This window comes from Nannobrachium achirus (assembly GCF_963921795.1).
Source record: "Nannobrachium achirus genome assembly, chromosome: 3".
Classification (NCBI taxonomy): domain Eukaryota; kingdom Metazoa; phylum Chordata; class Actinopteri; order Myctophiformes; family Myctophidae; genus Nannobrachium; species Nannobrachium achirus.
Genome location: NC_137812.1, coordinates 74,647,049 through 74,667,048, shown reverse-complemented (window position 1 = coordinate 74,667,048; position 20,000 = coordinate 74,647,049). Strand labels below are relative to the sequence as shown.

At 44.8% G+C, this 20,000-nt stretch overlaps 2 protein-coding genes across 3 annotated transcripts in view; both read right to left on the bottom strand.

The window, feature by feature from the left end:
• The window catches only part of kif16ba (kinesin family member 16Ba), a 92,816-nt gene that overhangs the window by 58,075 nt on the left and 14,741 nt on the right, over nt 1-20,000 (bottom strand). For both annotated transcript variants that reach the window (XM_080721138.1, XM_080721139.1), the window contains exons 4-9: nt 17,204-17,320; nt 16,225-16,322; nt 13,855-13,964; nt 11,835-11,977; nt 1,919-2,087; nt 231-377 (exon numbers count right to left, since the gene is read on the bottom strand). In XM_080721138.1, coding sequence (XP_080577264.1) covers nt 231-377; nt 1,919-2,087; nt 11,835-11,977; nt 13,855-13,964; nt 16,225-16,322; nt 17,204-17,320 — 784 coding nt within the window. The remainder of the gene's footprint in view (nt 1-230; nt 378-1,918; nt 2,088-11,834; nt 11,978-13,854; nt 13,965-16,224; nt 16,323-17,203; nt 17,321-20,000) is intronic.
• On the bottom strand, nt 2,271-8,365 carry LOC308281569 (pyrin-like; the record flags this gene model as incomplete). Its single annotated transcript, XM_080721797.1, has 2 exons — nt 2,271-2,275; nt 7,264-8,365. 2 exons carry the CDS (start codon nt 8,363-8,365, stop codon nt 2,271-2,273), a joined length of 1,107 nt encoding a protein of 368 aa, XP_080577923.1.

Genomic DNA, 20,000 nt, shown 5'->3' with positions numbered 1-20,000 from the left:
GTGTGTGTGTGTGTGTGTGTGTGTGTGTGTGTGTGTGTGTGTATATCTTACTAGCTATCATGATGGTCTTGGCGTTGCAGTGTGTGTGTGTGTGTGTATCTTACTAGCTATCATGATGGTCTTGGCGTTGCAGTGTGTGTGTGTGTGTGTGTATATCTTACTAGCTATCATGATAGTCTTAGCGTTGCAGTGTGTGTGTGTGTGTGTGTGTGTGTGTGTGTATATCTTACTAGCTATCATGATGGTCTTGGCGTTTCCTCCCAGACTGTCCTTTAACAGCCAGGTCAGAACAGAGTCTCTGTACGGGACGAACACCGACTTCTTCTTCTGATGGTTGCCGTGGTTACCGTTCACTGCCCCGCCCTGGCTCAGGTCCGCTGCACGCACACACACATACACACACACACACACACACACACACGCGCGCGCGCGCGCACGCGCACAGGAACACACACACACAACATATTGATCAAAATCAATAACACATGTGATGCCTAACATGTTTGAAAACGTGTGAAGTGTCGTGCCCCGTTAATGGTACCTGGTTACAGTGCAGCCAACACTAGGAGCAAAATAGGCTGAGGTTTTGGACAAGGTTGACGCTTTCTTTCTAAAGGGCCTGACTAATTAATTATCATACATTTCAGGCCCTACCCGGCCCCAAATGTCTCGTCGGGTTCGGGTAAAGGTTGGGTTTGGGCAGAAACTGAATCAGAATCAGAATCAGAATCAGAATCAGAATCAGAATCAGAATCTAGTCCCCAGTTCACATATTGGGTAGCCTGACACTCAGCCTGAATTGCATTTTGTTTCACTCCATTATTCAGTCTGAACTTGCTTTCATCCAAGGCAATCTCTGGGATGGGCGTTGCCAAAGAGGCAGTCTTCTGCGATTGGTTCACCGTCTGACCAACACATGACGTAGTGTTGTTATGTGTGGCTGGCTAGTGGCTAGCATGTTGCTTGCTAGTGCTACTTGCTAACCAAAGAAACAGGCAGAATAGGAGCACTAAAAACTAGTAATCAAACACAACATAACATGTCTGCTACTGATGTTTCATAGCGAGATCGATACGATCGCATATTGCCGCAACGCAATGTTTATGTTTGGGAATGTGCGGTCCGGTCCGGCGGCGGCGGCGCTGGGTTGACATGGAATCACACATGAGTTCTTGGAAAACCCCACCCACGCTGATCACAAGACGCTGATTCACGACACTGATTCGCCGTACGGATTTCCAAACGAGGAAAACCTCTTCAGTGAGAGCAACACCAGACTAGCTGAATCGCCAAAACAATATTTTAAAGGGGTGTGGCTAGCGATTCAGCGAGTTTGGAACCAGGCTACATATTGTGGGTCCCCAGTTGAAATAGGATTATTTGGGGGGTCCCCATAATATCATTTGGGGGTCCCCAGTTGAAATAGTTTTATTTGGGGGGTCCCCAGTTGAAATAGGATTATTTGGGGGGTCCCCAGTTGAAATAGGATTATTTGGGGGTCCCCAGTTGAAATAGGATTATGTTTTTTTTTTTTGGGGGGGGGGGGGGTCCCCAGTTGAAATAGGATTATTTGGGGGTCCCCAGTTGAAATAGGATTATGTTTTTTTTTTGGGGGGGGGGGGGGGTCCCCAGTTATAGTATTATTTGCGGGGTCCCCAGTTGAAATAGTATTATGTGGGGGGTCCCCAGTTGAAATTGTATTATGTGGGGGTCCCCAGTTGAAATAGTATTATTTGGCGTGTCCCCAGTTGAAATGGTATTATTTGGGGAGTCCCCAGTTGAAATAGTATTATTTGGGGGTCCCCAGTTGAAATGGTATTATTTGGGGAGTCCCCAGTTGAAATGGTATTATTTGGGGGGTCTCCAGTTGAAACAGGATTATGTGGGGGGTCCCCAGGGGGTCCCCGGCCACACCCACCCAGTGAGGAGATGACGTTGCCCAGGGTGACCAGGGACTTGTTGATGTTCCCGCCCTCTTTGAGGCGGAGCCCCGAGGCGCCGGTGGCGTCGGCACGTTCACTTCCTGCCAGGTCAACGAGATGGATCTGACTCACTGTCTCACTGGGCGAGAGAGAGTCAAACTTAGCCTGGATGGGAGAGAGACATAGACATACACAGAGAGAGAGAGAGAGAGAGAGAGAGAGAGAGAGAGTCAAACTTAGCCTGGATGGGAGAGAGACATAGAGACACACACAGAGAGAGAGAGAGAGAGAGAGAGAGAGAGAGAGAGAGAGAGAGAGAGAGAGAGAGAGAGAGAGAGAGAGTCAAACTTAGCCTGGATGGGGGGAGAGAGACATAGAGACATACAGAGAGAGAGTCAAACTTACTAATTATCAGAAATTCGCATTAAGACAAAATTTAGCCTGTTTCCATTTGCGGGTGTCATTCGAATTAGCGACGGTCGCATGAGCCGACTTAAGGCCTCTCCATACTTCGACCAAAACTGCCGTTTTCGGTCAAAAGGTCCTTTTCTACCATAAAATGATATCCCTCGGGACTTCTGAAAAGCATTGGACCGAACGAGAGTTCGGAAATTAGCACGTCGGAAAACACAACTCGGTCGAAGTATGGAGAGGCCTTAAGAACACACTGAAGCGCTCCCTACCTCCTTGCCCACCACTGGTTCTGTCGGAGGTTGTCTTTGCACAACAGTCTGTAAAGAACTACAGCTGGCATGTTGTGAAAACGGGAGGAATTTACACACGGTCCGTGTCACTCTGTGCGTAACAACCGGTTTGTTTTGTGGGCTAACGCTAATACAATGGACGTTAAGCGGCAGGGGAAAGTGTTAACTTTGAGGACGATATGGACCAGAACGTCATAATTTATTTACATTTATTGGAATTTTGAATTTTGAAGTGTTTCCATGAAAAAGATTTATGCGCAAAAGCCTTAATGAGCATTAAGAGGCTTTACAGAGACATACAGAGAGTCAAACTCAGCCCGCACGGTGGGAGAGAGACATAGAGACATACAGAGAGAGAGAGAGTCAAACTTAGCCCGCACGGTGGGAGAGAGACATAGTGCACATGATCTGCTATTTTCACATTTTCTGCCACTAATATTTGACAATTTGCCCAATGTTTAATTTGAAAAACTTTTTTTTTTGAGAAAAAAAACATTTTTTTTTTGAAAAAGAAAATATGTTTTTTCTTCAAAAATGGCCGTTTATGACATCACAAACGGCAGCAACAGCCTGTTTTGAGAACCCGTGGGATGCTTTTAACCTCCACCTTCCCAAAACCAGAGAAAGACACATCGGTCAGAAATGGGACTTTGTGAGGATAGAAGGTGCTAGTGGGACCCCAAAAAAAGGTTTTAAAATAGGAAAAGTGAATTTTCATGGTGTATCACCTTTAAATCTTCACTTTAGAAATGTGCAGATACCCTCTATACACTTAAACTTTATGTTGGTTTGTTTACTGTTGAGTGAGAAAACAATGTTGCAAAATTAAGATCATCTGCCCCCCCCCCCCCCCCCCCCAACGCTGTTGATCAAACCAACAGCGTCACACAACAGCATCTAAAGTAGCAGATCTGCAAGCTCAAAATGCAAGTGTGAAGCGACGTGTTTTGAGCTTGGAGATCTGCTACTTTTTCACTAAAAATAATTAAAAATAAATAAGAGTTTTGGACATATGAGGTTTGGGGTGCGTTCGGATATGCGCACTCAACGCACTGGTGTGCCATGTTGTCGTTCGTTTATTCGGTGCACTTGGTGCGTTGTCGTTCGGAAATCCAGTGCGCGGCGCACCGGGTGTGCTGAGTGCACGCACTGACCAACCCTACTCAGAAGATGGGGTTTGGCGGTGTGGTGGTGTGGTGCGGTGTTCTGATTGGTTGGTTTTCATGGCCGTGTCTCGAATGCTTCTCAGCTGTGAACAATGGAGGAAATAACCGCAAAATACAGCACTTGCAGCTTAATTGGTCGTTTGGGCTTGATAGTTTCACACACATCAACAACTTGTAAATTAACAGCAGGTATGCCAATGTTGTGAATTAGACCTAAATCTCCAAATAGCAACGTTACGTTAGCATACTTAGCAGCAACTGCTGCTTCAGAAAGTTTACCTTCAGAGTTCTTCAAAGCACACAGCTCACAGCTGCCTCTTAAAACTGGTCGTTCGTAAATAAGCCACACTGAACGCACTCTCCAACGTCACGCCCACTGCACTCACTACACTGAGCACACACCCACTACACTCACTACACTGAGCACACACCCGGTGCACTCACTACACTGAGCACACACCCACTACACTCACTACACTGAGCACACACCCACTACACTCACTACACTGAGCACACACCCACTACACTCACTACACTGAGCACACACCCACTGCACTCACTACACTGAGCACACACCCACTGCACTCACTACACTGAGCACACACCCACTACACTACACTACACTGAGCACACACCCACTACACTCACTACACTGAGCACACACCCACTACACTCACTACACTGAGCACACACCCACTACACTCACTACACTGAGCACACACCCACTGCACTACACTACACTGAGCACACACCCACTGCACTCACTACACTGAGCACACACCCACTACACTCACTACACTGAGCACACACCCACTGCACTACACTACACTGAGCACACACCCACTGCACTCACTACACTGAGCACACACCCACTGCACTCACTACACTGAGCACACACCCACTACACTACACTACACTGAGCACACACCCACTACACTACACTACACTGAGCACACACCCACTGCACTCACTACACTGAACACACACCCACTACACTCACTACACTGAGCACACACCCACTGCACTCACTACACTGAGCACACACCCACTACACTCACTACACTGAGCACACACCCACTGCACTCACTACACTGAGCACACACCCACTACACTACACTACACTGAGCACACACCCACTACACTCACTACACTGAGCACACACCCACTGCACTCACTACACTGAGCACACACCCACTACACTCACTACACTGAGCACACACCCACTGCACTCACTACACTGAGCACACACCCACTACACTCACTACACTGAGCACACACCCACTACACTACACTACACTGAGCACACACCCACTACACTACACTACACTGAGCACACACCCACTACACTCACTACACTGAGCACACACCCACTGCACTCACTACACTGAGCACACACCCACTACACTCACTACACTGAGCACACACCCACTGTACTCACTACACTGAGCACACACCCACTACACTCACTACACTGAGCACACACCCACTACACTACACTACACTGAGCACACACCCACTACACTACACTACACTGAGCACACACCCACTACACTCACTACACTGAGCACACACCCACTACACTACACTACACTGAGCACACACCCACTACACTACACTACACTGAGCACACACCCACTACACTCACTACACTGAGCACACACCCACTGCACTCACTACACTGAGCACACACCAACTGCACTCACTACACTGAGCACACACCCACTACACTACACTACACTGAGCACACACCCACTACACTCACTACACTGAGCACACACCCACTACACTACACTACCCTGAGCACACACCCACTACACTCACTACACTGAGCACACACCCACTACACTACACTGAGCACACACCCACTACACTACACTACACTGAGCACACACCCACTGCACTCACTACACTGAGCACACACCCACTACACTCACTACACTGAGCACACACCCACTGTACTCACTACACTGAGCACACACCCACTACACTCACTACACTGAGCACACACCCACTGCACTCACTACACTGAGCACACACCCACTACACTCACTACACTGAGCACACACCCACTACACTACACTACACTGAGCACACACCCACTGCACTCACTACACTGAGCACACACCCACTACACTCACTACACTGAGCACACACCCACTACACTACACTGAGCACACACCCACTACACTACACTGAGCACACACCCAGTGCACTCACTACACTGAGCACACACCCACTACACTCACTACACTGAGCACACACCCACTGCACTCACTACACTGAGCACACACCCAGTGCGGGTTTCCCAACGCACCCCAGGTTTCCACCCGACAGAGAGAGACTAGGGACTTTAAGCTCAGATGGTTTTCAGGACGGCAACGCCAGGCGGAGTACGGCTGCTACTGTATGACGCTACGTGGAAAGGTAGTTTCTGCCGGAGTAGGAAGGCTGCGACGGCAGGAAGGCACTGATCCATGTCCAGTTACCGTAGCCATCTGCTGTAGCCGTCAGAGATTAACTCATTCGTAGTTTACGGCCATAGAGCCCGGAGATTTTTCTATGTCTTTCACTGCCGGCTTCTCCTACCTGTTAACGTGGGCACTCATCCAGTTCCCATCGTGCGTGATCGGACAATGCTATGCATCGTGTGTTCGCGTATTCCATCAGCTTCTCAAATCCTTTTAAATTTTTACAATTGATCAATAAGTTCTCCGTCTGTATGCCGCGGAGTTTATACAGAAAGCTAACGGGCCAAAATAGACGACGGACCATCCGCTTCCGGTTCACGGCCTCAATGTTAAGTGGTCCGCTCAATAATGTGTCCGTGTAGAAACCGATCACGGAGCATTAGTTCCGGCCTATTTTAGTTCTGCTTCGATAATTTTTTTTTTTTAATTAAAGCTTATTAAATCTCCGGGTTCTACGGGCATGGCAGATAAGGGGTACAAAGGGGTATTTTTTTGGCAGAAGTTGAGTTTTAAAGTCCCTAATGTATGATCCATGTCCAGTTACCGTAGACATCTGCCGTAGCCGTCAGAGCTTAAAGTCCCTAATGTATAAGAGACGGAGTTCCCCTGCTCAAATCCTCCTTTTTCCTCAATTAGTTTTATCCATTTTGTTATTATAATTGTCTCTTGATGATCATGTTTTTTTTTAATTTTTATGTCTGTGATTTAGTTTAGTCTTTATTGTACACATTTGTGCAGACCTCATAGGATTTCATCCTTTTGATGATTTATGTTTTATTTTTTATATATCTCCGTAATGTGAAAAGAGACAAACACACCTATCCTGTTTTGAAGGCGCAAACAGGATACTTGAGGATTGTTTTTCACCACATTCTTTTCTTTGCATATGTAGAGTCAGCTTAATAGAAATTAGGCATAATGTTTTTTTTTTTTGTGATAAAGTTCAATATTTATATTTTTCTTCTTTTTGAAGTCGGAGGGGACAGGTTCCCTCCGTCCCTACCAAGACCAGCGTCCATGTCCATGACAGGAGAGATGGTCAGAGGAGCAGAGTTTCTACCACCAGCATTAACACATGGACTGAAGTATGGATAGAGTTTCTCAGTGAAGGAGCAGCAAGTGAAAGAGTAGAGATGAACTCTGGCCTCCACATCATAAAAGGAGACCAGACCCTCCTCATAATCCACAAACACTCCCACTTTCTGGAGCTCCTCTCTGACAGGGAGGAGGACAGCAGGGTCAGCAGCAGCCTCGTACTCATTTCCATTCCTCAACACTATAGTCCAGAAACCATTGCTGGGGGTCAGTTTGGTTTTTGTACCTTTCCTGTTGATGGACTCTCTGACCACTCCTAGATCCCAGGCAGTCTTCCCTTTAACCTGAACCTCATAGTAAAACCTTCCTGAGGAGATGCTTTGTTTTCCTAAGACACTGAGACATGGAGAGAATCTCTCTGAGTTGTTTGGGACAACCTTCCATATGTTTCCATCACTCACTTGTCTCCCATCCTCAGACAGGATGAGGTTGGGATGTGCTGTATCAGGATCCAGAGTCACATCCATCTCATATTGCTGGATCCTCCTCAGCTCAACATCAAACAGCTTCTTCTCCATCTCTTGACTGAGTGTCTTCTCCAGCTGAGCCACAGCTGTCCTCACAGTCCCCACATATGAAGACTGATGGACATTGACCTTTGTCCAGTCCTTGGTGGGTGGAGGGGTGTTGATGGATGTGAAGTTCTGGAGGAGGTGGAGGTGGTCTTCAGTGTGTGAGAGCTGCTTCAGCTCAGAGCATCTCTTCTCTAACAGAGTGATTTCCTGTTGAAGCTCTTTAATGAAGCCTTCAGCCTGTTTCTCCGTTGTTTCATGCTTCTCTTCAATCACACCAATGAGCTCAGCCTGACTTCTCTCAATACAGCTGATCAGAGCAGTGAAGACCTGCACGCTGCCTGCTATCGCTGTGTCTGCATCTTTCCTGCTGAGCTCTACTGAGTGTCTGACCTCCTGGATCTTCACTCGTCTCTCCTGGATCATCTGCTGAACCTCAGCCTCTGTCTTTGCTTCAAACTCCTCTTTCTGCTTGTGATTCCTGAACTGACGAACCATCTCAGAAATCAGAGAATTCACAGACACTTCTGGTCTCTTGTTGAAGGTCTTTGCACACAGTGGACAGCGACACACATCACTGGTGTTCCAGTAATGTGTGATGCAGGCTTTGCAGTAGTTGTGTCCACATGGAGTGACGACTGGATCAGTGAACACATCCATACAGATAGAACACAGGAAGTGTTCTTCAGACAGCAGACTGCCGGCGGACGCCATTTCTACACACTGAGAATGAAAGCCAAAGTGGGAAACACTGGAAATATATAGTAAAAACAAACCTCTGTTTGAAGTGAAGCGGTGAATCTGAGTATAAAATAGTCTAGAGCTACAGAATTCTGAATTCTGAAGGAATGAATGATTTTATCTGGAGGGCCGGATTGTCATGTGAAGCTTGACCAATCCTCAAAGTATGGTCTCATTGGACATTTTTAATCATCCAATCATCAGACCGGGACGGACACTACACACATATTCTGGACGTACAGGACAGATACAACCTGTTCATTCTGGACTGAAATGACCATATATGGACATGGGGGGACACACATGGGACACACATTTACGGACAGATAAAACCTGTTCATTCTGGACTGAAATGACCATATATGGACATGGGGGGACACACAAAGCCACTCCTTGGAAGCGCCTTACATAACCTGACTAACTGAAAGCTTCACCGTAACAGCAGCAAGGCCAGGTGTCTTCAACCAGTGACGTTGGTCTTTACCATCCTGATGTGATCACAGCAGAACATGAAGTCGTTATCAGTGTTTAAGTCAAGCTGACTGAAATCCGACCTCATCACAAATGACGTCGGTCTTGCCCAAACATGGAGTTCCTCTGGGCTGTACCTCCACATGGATATTGGTTGGGTAACCATGACAACAATATGGATATATATTATGATGTCACCTGAAACTTGACCAATCATGGAGATTGGTTCCGGTTAGGGATGGGACGATATGAACATTTCATATCACGATTATTGTGACCAAAGAAATCACGATTTACGATATTATCGCAATAATCAAAATATCCCAAACATCCATTGTCCTGGGAACATTTGCCAAAAAATAGCAGATCTACAAGCTCACAACGTGTCGCAAGGCGACGCGTTGTGAGCTTGTAGATCGGATATTTTTTGGCAAAGAGATTTGATAGAGAGTGAAAAAAGACGTATGTATATTATATTAAGTATGTTTTACCAATTATAGAGGGTTTAAATGGTACCGCTAACCGGATATGCAGCTCGGCAAATAAAAGGTGAATTGATCCCAGTGCATGACGGATGACGATATCACGATAAATTAAATCTCCACAATACGATTATCATGAGTGTTTTTTATCCCGATATACGATAATATCGCTTATCGTCCCATCCCTCGTCCTGGTTGACCAAAATGTCACATGAAGCTCACCAATCCAACACACTTCAAGGTTATCGGACATATGCCAGTTTATGCCCGTTCTGATTGCTACGGGCATAGACGGCCCCTCTTGTGGCCCTTGTATATTAGAGTTCTCAACGGGCCTGAAAAATCGGGTTCTCATTACTCTATCACAGAGTAAAGGTGGTTGCACACTGCTGCGTTTTTCGGGCCGAATATCGGAGTGAATTTCGGAGCACGCAAATAAAAAAATCAACCTCACGTTATGTCAGTCACGTTTGCACACTGCCGCCCGTTTCGCTCACCACTCGGTCCCTTGCTCTCTCTATCTCTCTCTCTCTCTCCTTGCCCTGAAAAACGCATTTCGCAACGAAAAACGCAGCAGTGTGCAACCAGCTTAACTCAGTGAATGCCACCCTTTATTCAAAATCTACAAAACTGGTGCCAGCCATTTTGCTTAATTTTGCCTTTTTATGGGGGCCAAAATCATATTTTGTACTTAAATTACATATATAAATCTATGCTTCTATCGAAAGCCACACTACCCCTCTTACAAAGGAAAACATGTATATTTATATATATATATCCTATCATTAGATTTGGGCTTCAATAGAACATGTGTAAGATGTCTTGATCATCATCATATGTGTGTGCTGTGATGGGCCCTGTGTGCAATCTGGAGTGCAATACCATTTGAAAACCACCAGAGGGTGGTCTCCTACTATCTGATCAACTAACAGAAGAAGGAAGAAGACGTCCATCTTTTTTTTGGTTTGGGCCTGTTGTTTACATTTTGGCCAGGCCTTTTAGCTAGCATGCTAACACACTTCGGAACCCTGGCGATCGCGATCAAGGATAGGTAGAGAAGAATGGATGGCACCGCTGGAATCCTGAGAATTTTCTGCGTTTTTTGAGTACTTATAGTTCGTCAGGGATGCACGGGAAAGTGTATAAACGAACGTTTTAGATAACATTTAAACGGCCGGAACCAATCTTCGGCTATACCGATTTTCCGCCGGACTGTGTTACACTGGTGCTACAGTCAAATCGGCCGTATCGCTCAGGTCACGGAGGCATATGGCCAACTTCTAGAGCGATTTTTTTGAAATTACAATTATGAAAAAATGATAAAACTTTTGATTAATTAAAAAGACGTAAAAGACGTTTATGGCACCGAGGTCCAAAGACGTATAAGACGTTTATGGCGTTCAGTGAGTTAATAGTAATAAAATAATAATAAAAACATATTTTCTTTTTTCATTGAGCCAGAGCCCTACCTGGCCCGACTAATTAGCATACATTTTAGACCCTACCCTACCCTAAATGTCAGGTCGGGTTCGGGCAGAATTTGAGAACTCTATTGTATATGCCTCGATATTATGACATCACCCTTTGCCTCTCTCTGATTGGCTATGGGCCCATGGTATAGACGGCCTACACACACACACTCACACACTCACAGAATCCATATATGGCCCTTAAGGCCTGAATGTGCGTCAGCAGAGCGCGTTGTTATTTTTATCAGGTCACACTTGTTGATGGCGACATCACCAAGAATGCTGGTCCCTCATTGGCTGTTGATGGTGATGATGGTGACATCATCACCGTGTTGATGACGTCACTCTGTGTTATTTCAAGGGTTTTCTCTTTGGATTACTTCACCCCGTTTTTTGTTCAAGGGTTTTCCCATTGTCTTCAGATCGATTCCCTCTGGGAATCGCCTCGCGTTGTGTGCTTGTAGATCGGCTTGTAGATTGTGTGCTTGTAGATTGCTGACCTATACGCCGCACTGGGACGGCACTAACGTGGTTCTCCTCCTACCTGTCTGACCGGACCTACCAGGTCTCATGGAAAGGTTTGCTTTCACCCTCCCGAACCGACCTGGGGGAAGTAGATGTTGTAGATAGATAGATATAGTAGATCTATAGATATCCCACCTGTGTGAAGTTGATGGTGAAGATAGATAGATAGATAGATAGATAGATAGATAGATAGATAGATAGATAGATAGATAGATAGATAGATAGATAGATAGATAGATAGATAGATAGATAGATATAGTAGATCTATAGATATCCTACCTGTGTAAAGTTGATGGTGAAGATAGCGTGAGATCTGCTGCTGACGTCGTTCATGGCGGTGCTGGCGGTGGTTCTGTTGATGTTGCCCGCCTCCATCAGGTCCTCCACGTCACTGTAGTTCTGGACCAGGTGTTTGGACAGGTCTGGAGAGAGAGAGAGGGCGAGAGACACTGTAGTTCTGTTGGACAGGTCTGAGAGAGAGAGAGAGAGGGCAAGAGACACTGTAGTTCTGTTGGACAGGTCTGAGAGAGAGAGAGAGGGCGAGAGACACTGTAGTTCTGTTGGACAGGTCTGAGAGAGAGAGAGAGAGGGCAAGAGACACTGTAGTTCTGTTGGACAGGTCTGAGAGAGAGAGAGAGGGCGAGAGACACTGTAGTTCTGTTGGACAGGTCTGAGAGAGAGAGAGGGCGAGAGACACTGTAGTTCTGTTGGACAGGTCTGAGAGAGAGAGAGAGGGCGAGAGACACTGTAGTTCTGTTGGACAGGTCTGAGAGAGAGAGAGAGGGCGAGAGACACTGTAGTTCTGTTGGACAGGTCTGAGAGAGAGAGAGAGAGGGCAAGAGACACTGTAGTTCTGTTGGACAGGTCTGAGAGAGAGAGAGAGGGCGAGAGACACTGTAGTTCTGTTGGACAGGTCTGAGAGAGAGAGAGGGCGAGAGACACTGTAGTTCTGTTGGACAGGTCTGAGAGAGAGAGAGGGCGAGAGACACTGTAGTTCTGTTGGACAGGTCTGAGAGAGAGAGAGAGGGCGAGAGACACTGTAGTTCTGTTGGACAGGTCTGAGAGAGAGAGAGAGGGCGAGAGACACTGTAGTTCTGTTGGACAGGTCTGAGAGAGAGAGAGGGCGAGAGACACTGAGGTTCTGTTGGACAGGTCTGAGAGAGAGAGAGAGGGCGAGAGACACTGTAGTTCTGTTGGACAGGTCTGAGAGAGAGAGAGAGGGCGAGAGACACTGTAGTTCTGTTGGACAGGTCTGAGGGAGAGAGAGAGGGCGAGAGACACTGTAGTTCTGTTGGACAGGTCTGAGAGAGAGAGAGAGAGAGGGCGAGAGACACTGTAGTTCTGTTGGACAGGTCTGAGAGAGAGAGAGAGAGAGAGAGAGAGAGAGAGAGAGAGAGAGAGAGAGAGAGAGAGAGAGAGATAATCCATGGACCATACGAGATGTCGCTCTCCGAAAGGTGGCAAAGGTTATCATGCATTTTGAAAAGCTCTAAATCTGTAGATTATATTTTGGTATGATAACCCTTTCTGAGACACAGCTAAATTGATGTTATCAGCCGCTAGAGTTGGTGTCATATTAGTCTCGCGTAGACAACTATTCCACAATCTCCGAATGCTATATAGAGTCTGGAAGAGCAGCTCCCGAACGGCGAGTATCGTAAGTAGCCACTGCTGCACTGAACTGTAGTCCCATTGGAAACATAACAGAAACACAATAGCTCAGACAAAGTCATTCGAGCTGCCTATTATTGTTATGAGTGTATAGTTTAAGAAAACGTTTGAAAACATCATGGAGGTAACACCAATAACACCAGAGAAAGACGAAATAAAGCCCCCAGAAATGTTGAAAGGAGACATAACGCTTCCAGTAGGACATGTTATTGCTACTGCACCAAGGGGGCGGTTGCGTCACATCCGCTTTATCTCGCACTCACCGTTTCTATTTCCGTCTGCCAGACTGTATGCCGGGAGCATTTGACCAAATCGCGGAGGCAACAGTCTGGCCACGCGAGACTAGTGTCATATTAACTTTACTATATAAAGGAAAAAAAAGCAAAAAATTAATCTGCTTTAAGTAGCATATGAGGCCCCCACAAAATGTGTAAAAAGTGATGAATCATCACTTTTCATCAGTAAACCATAGTCTTGTGGGGCTGTTTTTAGCCCAATGAATGTTTTTTGTGCAAAACAGATGCTTGCAATGGATTCAGAATCATGAAAAAAACCCTAGTTGGACCCCTCATTTGCTACTTAAAGCAGATTAATTTTAAAGAGAGAGAGAGAGAGCGAGAGCTCTTACCTTCCACATAGGGACCATCTTTAGGGTGTTCTCGGACCCTCAGGTTGTACGTCTGGTTGGACTTCCGTCTCAGCAGGTCTCGGACCCGTTCGTTGTAGATCTCCAAGTAGCTGAACGACAACACAACGAAGAGAGGGAAGCATAAAAGGCTTGGTTTACAAAGAACTGATGGTAATGGTCCATTATATCTCTCCTTTAATAATACCAATTGGCATTGTGTTTTGTATCATTTTTATCTTTGATAACGAGGAACAGCTTGTACGCATCGGGGACTTTGTGAAATGAGCAGCACAGCCAAACGTGTGGGTAGCAGTAGCACCAACCAAGAATGTGCCAAAACGGCCTGGTTCTGCTGGCATCCACTGTCTTTGTGGGATTCCCCCGGCACTGAGTTTAAAATTAACAAAGTGTAAAAATGTTGTTGTTTTTCTCTTTCCTTATTACTGTGGGACAGTGCAATCATTCAATGCTCCAATGCAACACAGGTGAACACCAACAGAACAGTATTACAGGCCTGCCAGGCCAGTTTGAAAATGTTTGGGGCCGCTACCCACACGTTTGGCTGTGCTGCTCCCCCCACATTAGAGGTGCAAATTGTTTGTTTTTGTAGCCATGCGAAACATGATGGTCGTTTCTCACGACCGTCATGAATCCCCCTCAACCTGGTGTTACGCAACTCAGCCACTTTGCCACATACGTCTACAGCAGGGGTTTTCAAAGTGGGTGACAGGGCACCCTGGGGTGACGGGGCACCCTGGGGTGCCGGGACGGCAGTCCAGGGGTGCCGCGAAATAATTTGATAATATTTGGAATTTATTTGGACACTTGAAAAAATATTTAGTATCATTTTAATTAAACTTGAAGTACAAAGTTATTTTCAGTCAGTTCTAACCAAAATGGCTATTATCTCAACGTTTTCCTCGCAAGAGTGAAAATGATGAATATCATCACTGTCAGGCAAAAATCTTGTATCTCCAAGTTTCAAATGTGTATGTTTATTTGATAAAATAAAAGCCCTACATCATACAAAAGCGTCACACAAGTAGTGAAAATAGTCGATCTACAAGCACACAACGCCTCTCATGTGTGGTTGTAGATCGGCTGTTTTCACTATTTCAAATCGTTTTTAAAATAATAACACAAAAAGAGAAGGTTTTGGACATACAAGGTTTCCACCCAACAATGACGATATAATGTAAGGGTGCCTCGGATGAAAATAAATATTAATGGGGTGCCCTGAGACAAAAAGATTTGTGAAACCCTGGTCTACACACAAACGTTCAGATTGTGCTTACTGAAGGCTCGTGGATGTCACAATATGGCAGTGTTTCTCAACCTTTTTTCTGCATGGACACACTTTTCATGTCCCAAGAATCCATGGTCACACCAACATAATACGGGGGTGTAAATATCCTCACTGTCGGGAAGAAACCTTGTATCTCCAAGTTTCAAATGTGTACGTTTCTTTGCAAAGTAAAGCCCTGCTTCATCATACAAGGCTGTCGCACAACAGTAGTGAAAACAGCAGATCTACAAGCACACAACGCCATTGTGTGCTTGTAGATCGGCTGTTTTCACTAGTTTAAATCATTTTTAAATGATAAATACAATACTGGCTTTCAAGCAGTTTCAAGGGGCACACTTGACCCTTCTCAGGGGCACACCAAAGGTCCCCAGGACCAGTGGTTGAGAAACACTGCAATATGGTACGCTCCCCTATCTACCGTATTGTTTAATAAGAAGCATTTTAACCCGATCGGTCGCCAGGTCTATAAAGGTTTTAAAGGTGATACACCATGCATTTAAAAAGTATTTGTCATATTGTTTATGTCCCAAAAAAACGTTTTTCAAAAGGTTTGAGGCTAAGGGCGCCCACTGGCCTAGTGGTCAAGGTGCATACCACATATTAGGCTATGATGCCTGCTGGCGTCGCCGGTTCGATTCCCGATCTGGACGACCTTTGCCACATGTCATTCCCCATCTCTCTCCCCATTTCCTGTCAGTCTACTGTCCTATCAAATAAAAGCATAAAAAAGCCCAAAAACAAATCTTTAAAAAAAAAAAGGTTTGAGGCTAAATTACCACACCTGAATAGAGAGCCTCTCATTTTTTACGTCACAAACGGCAGCAAATCTGGATAGCCTGTTTTGAGAACCCGTGGGATGCTTTTAACCTCCACCTTCCCAAAACCAGAGAAAGACACAACGGTCTGAAATGGGACTTTGTGAGGATAGAAGGTGCTAGTGGGACCCCCCAAAAAGGTTTTAAAATAGGAAAAGTGAATTTTCATGGTGCATCACCTTTAATGTATCAGAGTGCAGAACACATCAGAAAGATCAGATAAATGACAGACAGACGGTGTGATCTCACCTGACCTCCGTCCTGAAGGAGGCCTGGTCCCACCTGGAGGCCTCGGAGATGCGGCTGAACAGACCCTCACATATCCTGGGAATCAAACCCGCGTCACCCTGAAAACATACCATAATGTTAACATGGAGAGAACATCCCATAATGTTATACCTCCGTCTGCATTGCTATAGCAAACACACCACATCCCATAATAACCCGCTGAGACCTATACATTTTAACCGCTTTAATTTAAACATTATTTTATACTCAATAGCTTTTTAAAAAATAGCAGATATACAAGCTCGTAGCTTGTATATCTGCTATTTGTGAAAAATCATGACGATAATGCTCAATAAATGATTGACGATTGATGTGAAACAGGTTTGAAAACCACTGTCTGACAGGGTATATCAGATATATAAGCATAAGGATGGTATATTAGATGTATAAACATGTGGATGGTATACCAGATGTATAAACATATGGATGGTATACCAGATGTATAAACATATGGATGGTATATCAGATCTATAAACATATGGATGGCATATCAGATCTATAAACATATGGATGGTATACCAGATGTATAAACATATGGATGGTATACCAGATGTATAAACATATGGATGGTATATTAGATCTATAAACATATGGATGGTATACCAGATCTATAAACATATGGATGGTATACCAGATGTATAAACATATGGATGGTATACCAGATGTATAAACATATGGATGGTATATTAGATCTATAAACATATGGATGGTATACCAGATGTATAAACATATGGATGGTATATTAGATCTATAAACATATGGATGGTATACCAGATGTATAAACATATGGATGGTATACCAGATGTATAAACATATGGATGGTATACCAGATGTATAAACATATGGATGGTATATCAGATCTATAAACATGTGGATGGTATATCAGATCTATAAACATATGGATGGTATATCAGATCTATAAACATATGGATGGACTCACAGGGTTGCCCATCATAGTGTAACTCTTCCCAGAGCCGGTCTGTCCGTAGGCGAAGATGCAGGCGTTGTATCCTTCAAACGCTGAGCGCAGCACGTCACAGCCCAGATCTACAAACACCTGGATGGACAGGACACACAACATCAGATCTACAAACACCTGGATGGACAGGACACACAATATCAGATCTACAAACACCTGGATGGACAGGACACACAATATCAGATCTACAAAACACCTGGATGGACAGGACACACAACATCAGATCTACAAACACCTGGATGGGCAGGACACACAATATCAGATCTACAAACACCTGGATGGACAGGACACACAACATCAGATCTACAAACACCTAGATGGACAGGACACACAACATCAGATCTACAAAACACCTGGATGTGCATCAAAACAACAGGCCTCCTCTGAGACACAGAGAGAGTAAACAGAACTCTAATAAAACGTTTAAAAGAGTAGTTCACCCCCAAATTGAGTTCAATCATATTTTTTTTTTGTATTTATCACATTCCTAAGACGATTTTTTTTTAAAATATAGTAAATTTACCCCCATTGATTCCAGATGGGGACCCAATCCGGAATCAATGGGGGTACATTTATTTTAATCGAAATATTGTCTTAGGAATGTGATAAAAAATAAAAACAAAGTATTATTGAAATCAATTCTCCATGTGGTGAGTAATCAATAGGAAAAAAAGGTCCTTTTGGGGGTGAACTACTCCTTTAATGTCACAGTTCATTTGATCTTCTCAAAATAAATAATTATTCTCATGACTTTAACCTGATACATTTCCCTCTATTTTAGAGGTGATGGTTTAAAACATCTCAATGTTCAACGGTGTGTCTGTTATTTAGATAACAGAACCTTCTGGTGTTGTGTTGTGTTTTTAGGATAGTCAACATTTATGTGTTTTAACTTTTTGTAACACATTTTTCACCCAGTGTCAATTATCTACTGTAATCCTGGGCTCTGCTCTGCTCTCCCTCTGCCAACCTGGGGAGAGCAACGGACTGACCTCATGCTTCCTTCTATGCATGAAGAGTCCAAGTTGTTTCTTTTCACCTGACAGGGGGGAGTTTCCCCAGTTGGACGTAGCGCGTGGAAGGAACACGTTATTCCAACCTGTTCCTTTCCCCTCCATCAGGCGCCCCTGCTGGCCAGGGGGAGGCAGTATAGAGACCAGTTCCTTTCCCCTCCATCAGGCGCCCCTGCTGGCCAGGGGGAGGCAGTATAGAGATGATTTGAGGATTACTGCATGTTCTTTTTTTTTGTGATGGTACCTACCCTAGGAGACACGAGGAGAACATGCAAACTCCACACAGAAAGGCCCTATCGCCAACCCCACCTAGGGTATGGGTGCTGATGACACGGAGGAGAGAACACCCTCCCAGCGCCCACAGCGTCCCCTGGCGGGAATCGAACCCAGGACCTTCTAGCTGTGAGGAGACAGCACTACCGACTGCACCACCGTGGCCCCTAATCATGGGTTTTAGGATAGTCAACATTTAATCTTGTGTTTTAGGATTTATTACATTCTCACGATAGGGCAATAGTGATTTTTAGTATTCGAATTATTCTACCTCAAAGTATTCGAATATTCGACAGGACCGGCCAAACTCTCAAATATTAAGTAAGCAAGAGGCGAACATTGTGAAAATAGCCGATCTACATGCTCACAACGCGCGTTGTGAGCATGTAGATCGGCTATTTTCACAATATTTATCTGTGGAACCGAGTCACATTAAATGTAATACCTACAATTCCAAGTGCTTGTCAGGGTGGGGGTCCCCAGTTCAAATATGTTTATTTTGGGGGTCACGGCCTAAAAAGGTTTGAGAACCCCTAGTATAGAGCATTAACACATCCATGCACCAGTCAAAAAAACGAATATTCGACTTCGATGAACAACGTCGAATAGTGACTTTGATATTCGAATATTTGAATATTTGGAGAATGCCCCAACACACGAGAACAGCCAACATTGTTACCATGTCATCAGTTTATGAAACAGAAGGTTCACACACTACACCCACCCACACACACATACACACACACATACACACTACACCCCACACACACATACACACACACACACACACATACACACTACACACACACACACACACACACACACACACACACACACACACACACACACACACACACACATACACACTACACCCCACACACACATACAGCTGGGGGCGAGAGAACAATGCACATACAGAGAGAGAGAGAGAGAGAGAGAGAGTGTGTGAGAGAGAGTGAATACTCTATGAATTGAGTACAAAGGACCACAATGTAAACAAGTCATAGTGCTTTCTTGGGTTTAAATCCTATCAGTAGAGCTTGTATCTGAACTGTACTGTCCTGTACTTTAACTATGACAACTGATAATGAAGTATTCAATCAATCAGTGTGTGTGTGTGTGTGTGTGTGTGTGTGTGTGTGTGTGTGTGTGTGTGTGTGTGTGTGTGTGTGTGTGTGTGTGTGTGTGTGTGTGTGTGTGTGTGTGTGTGAGAGAGAGAGATCAGCTATACTCTGGGTTCCCACGGTCATGAAATTCCTGGAAATATTTTGAAATTAGAAAAATATTTTTCCAGTACTGGAACAGTTTGGGAATTGATCAAGGGTCCTGGAAGGTCCTGGAAGGTCCTGGAAAAAATAGCTATGGTTATTCTTTGGTTATTGATTTTGTTAATACCTCTGAAATGACAAATTAAACATTGGCCAAATTGTCTAATATTAGAGGCAGAAATTGTGAAATAGCAGATCTACATG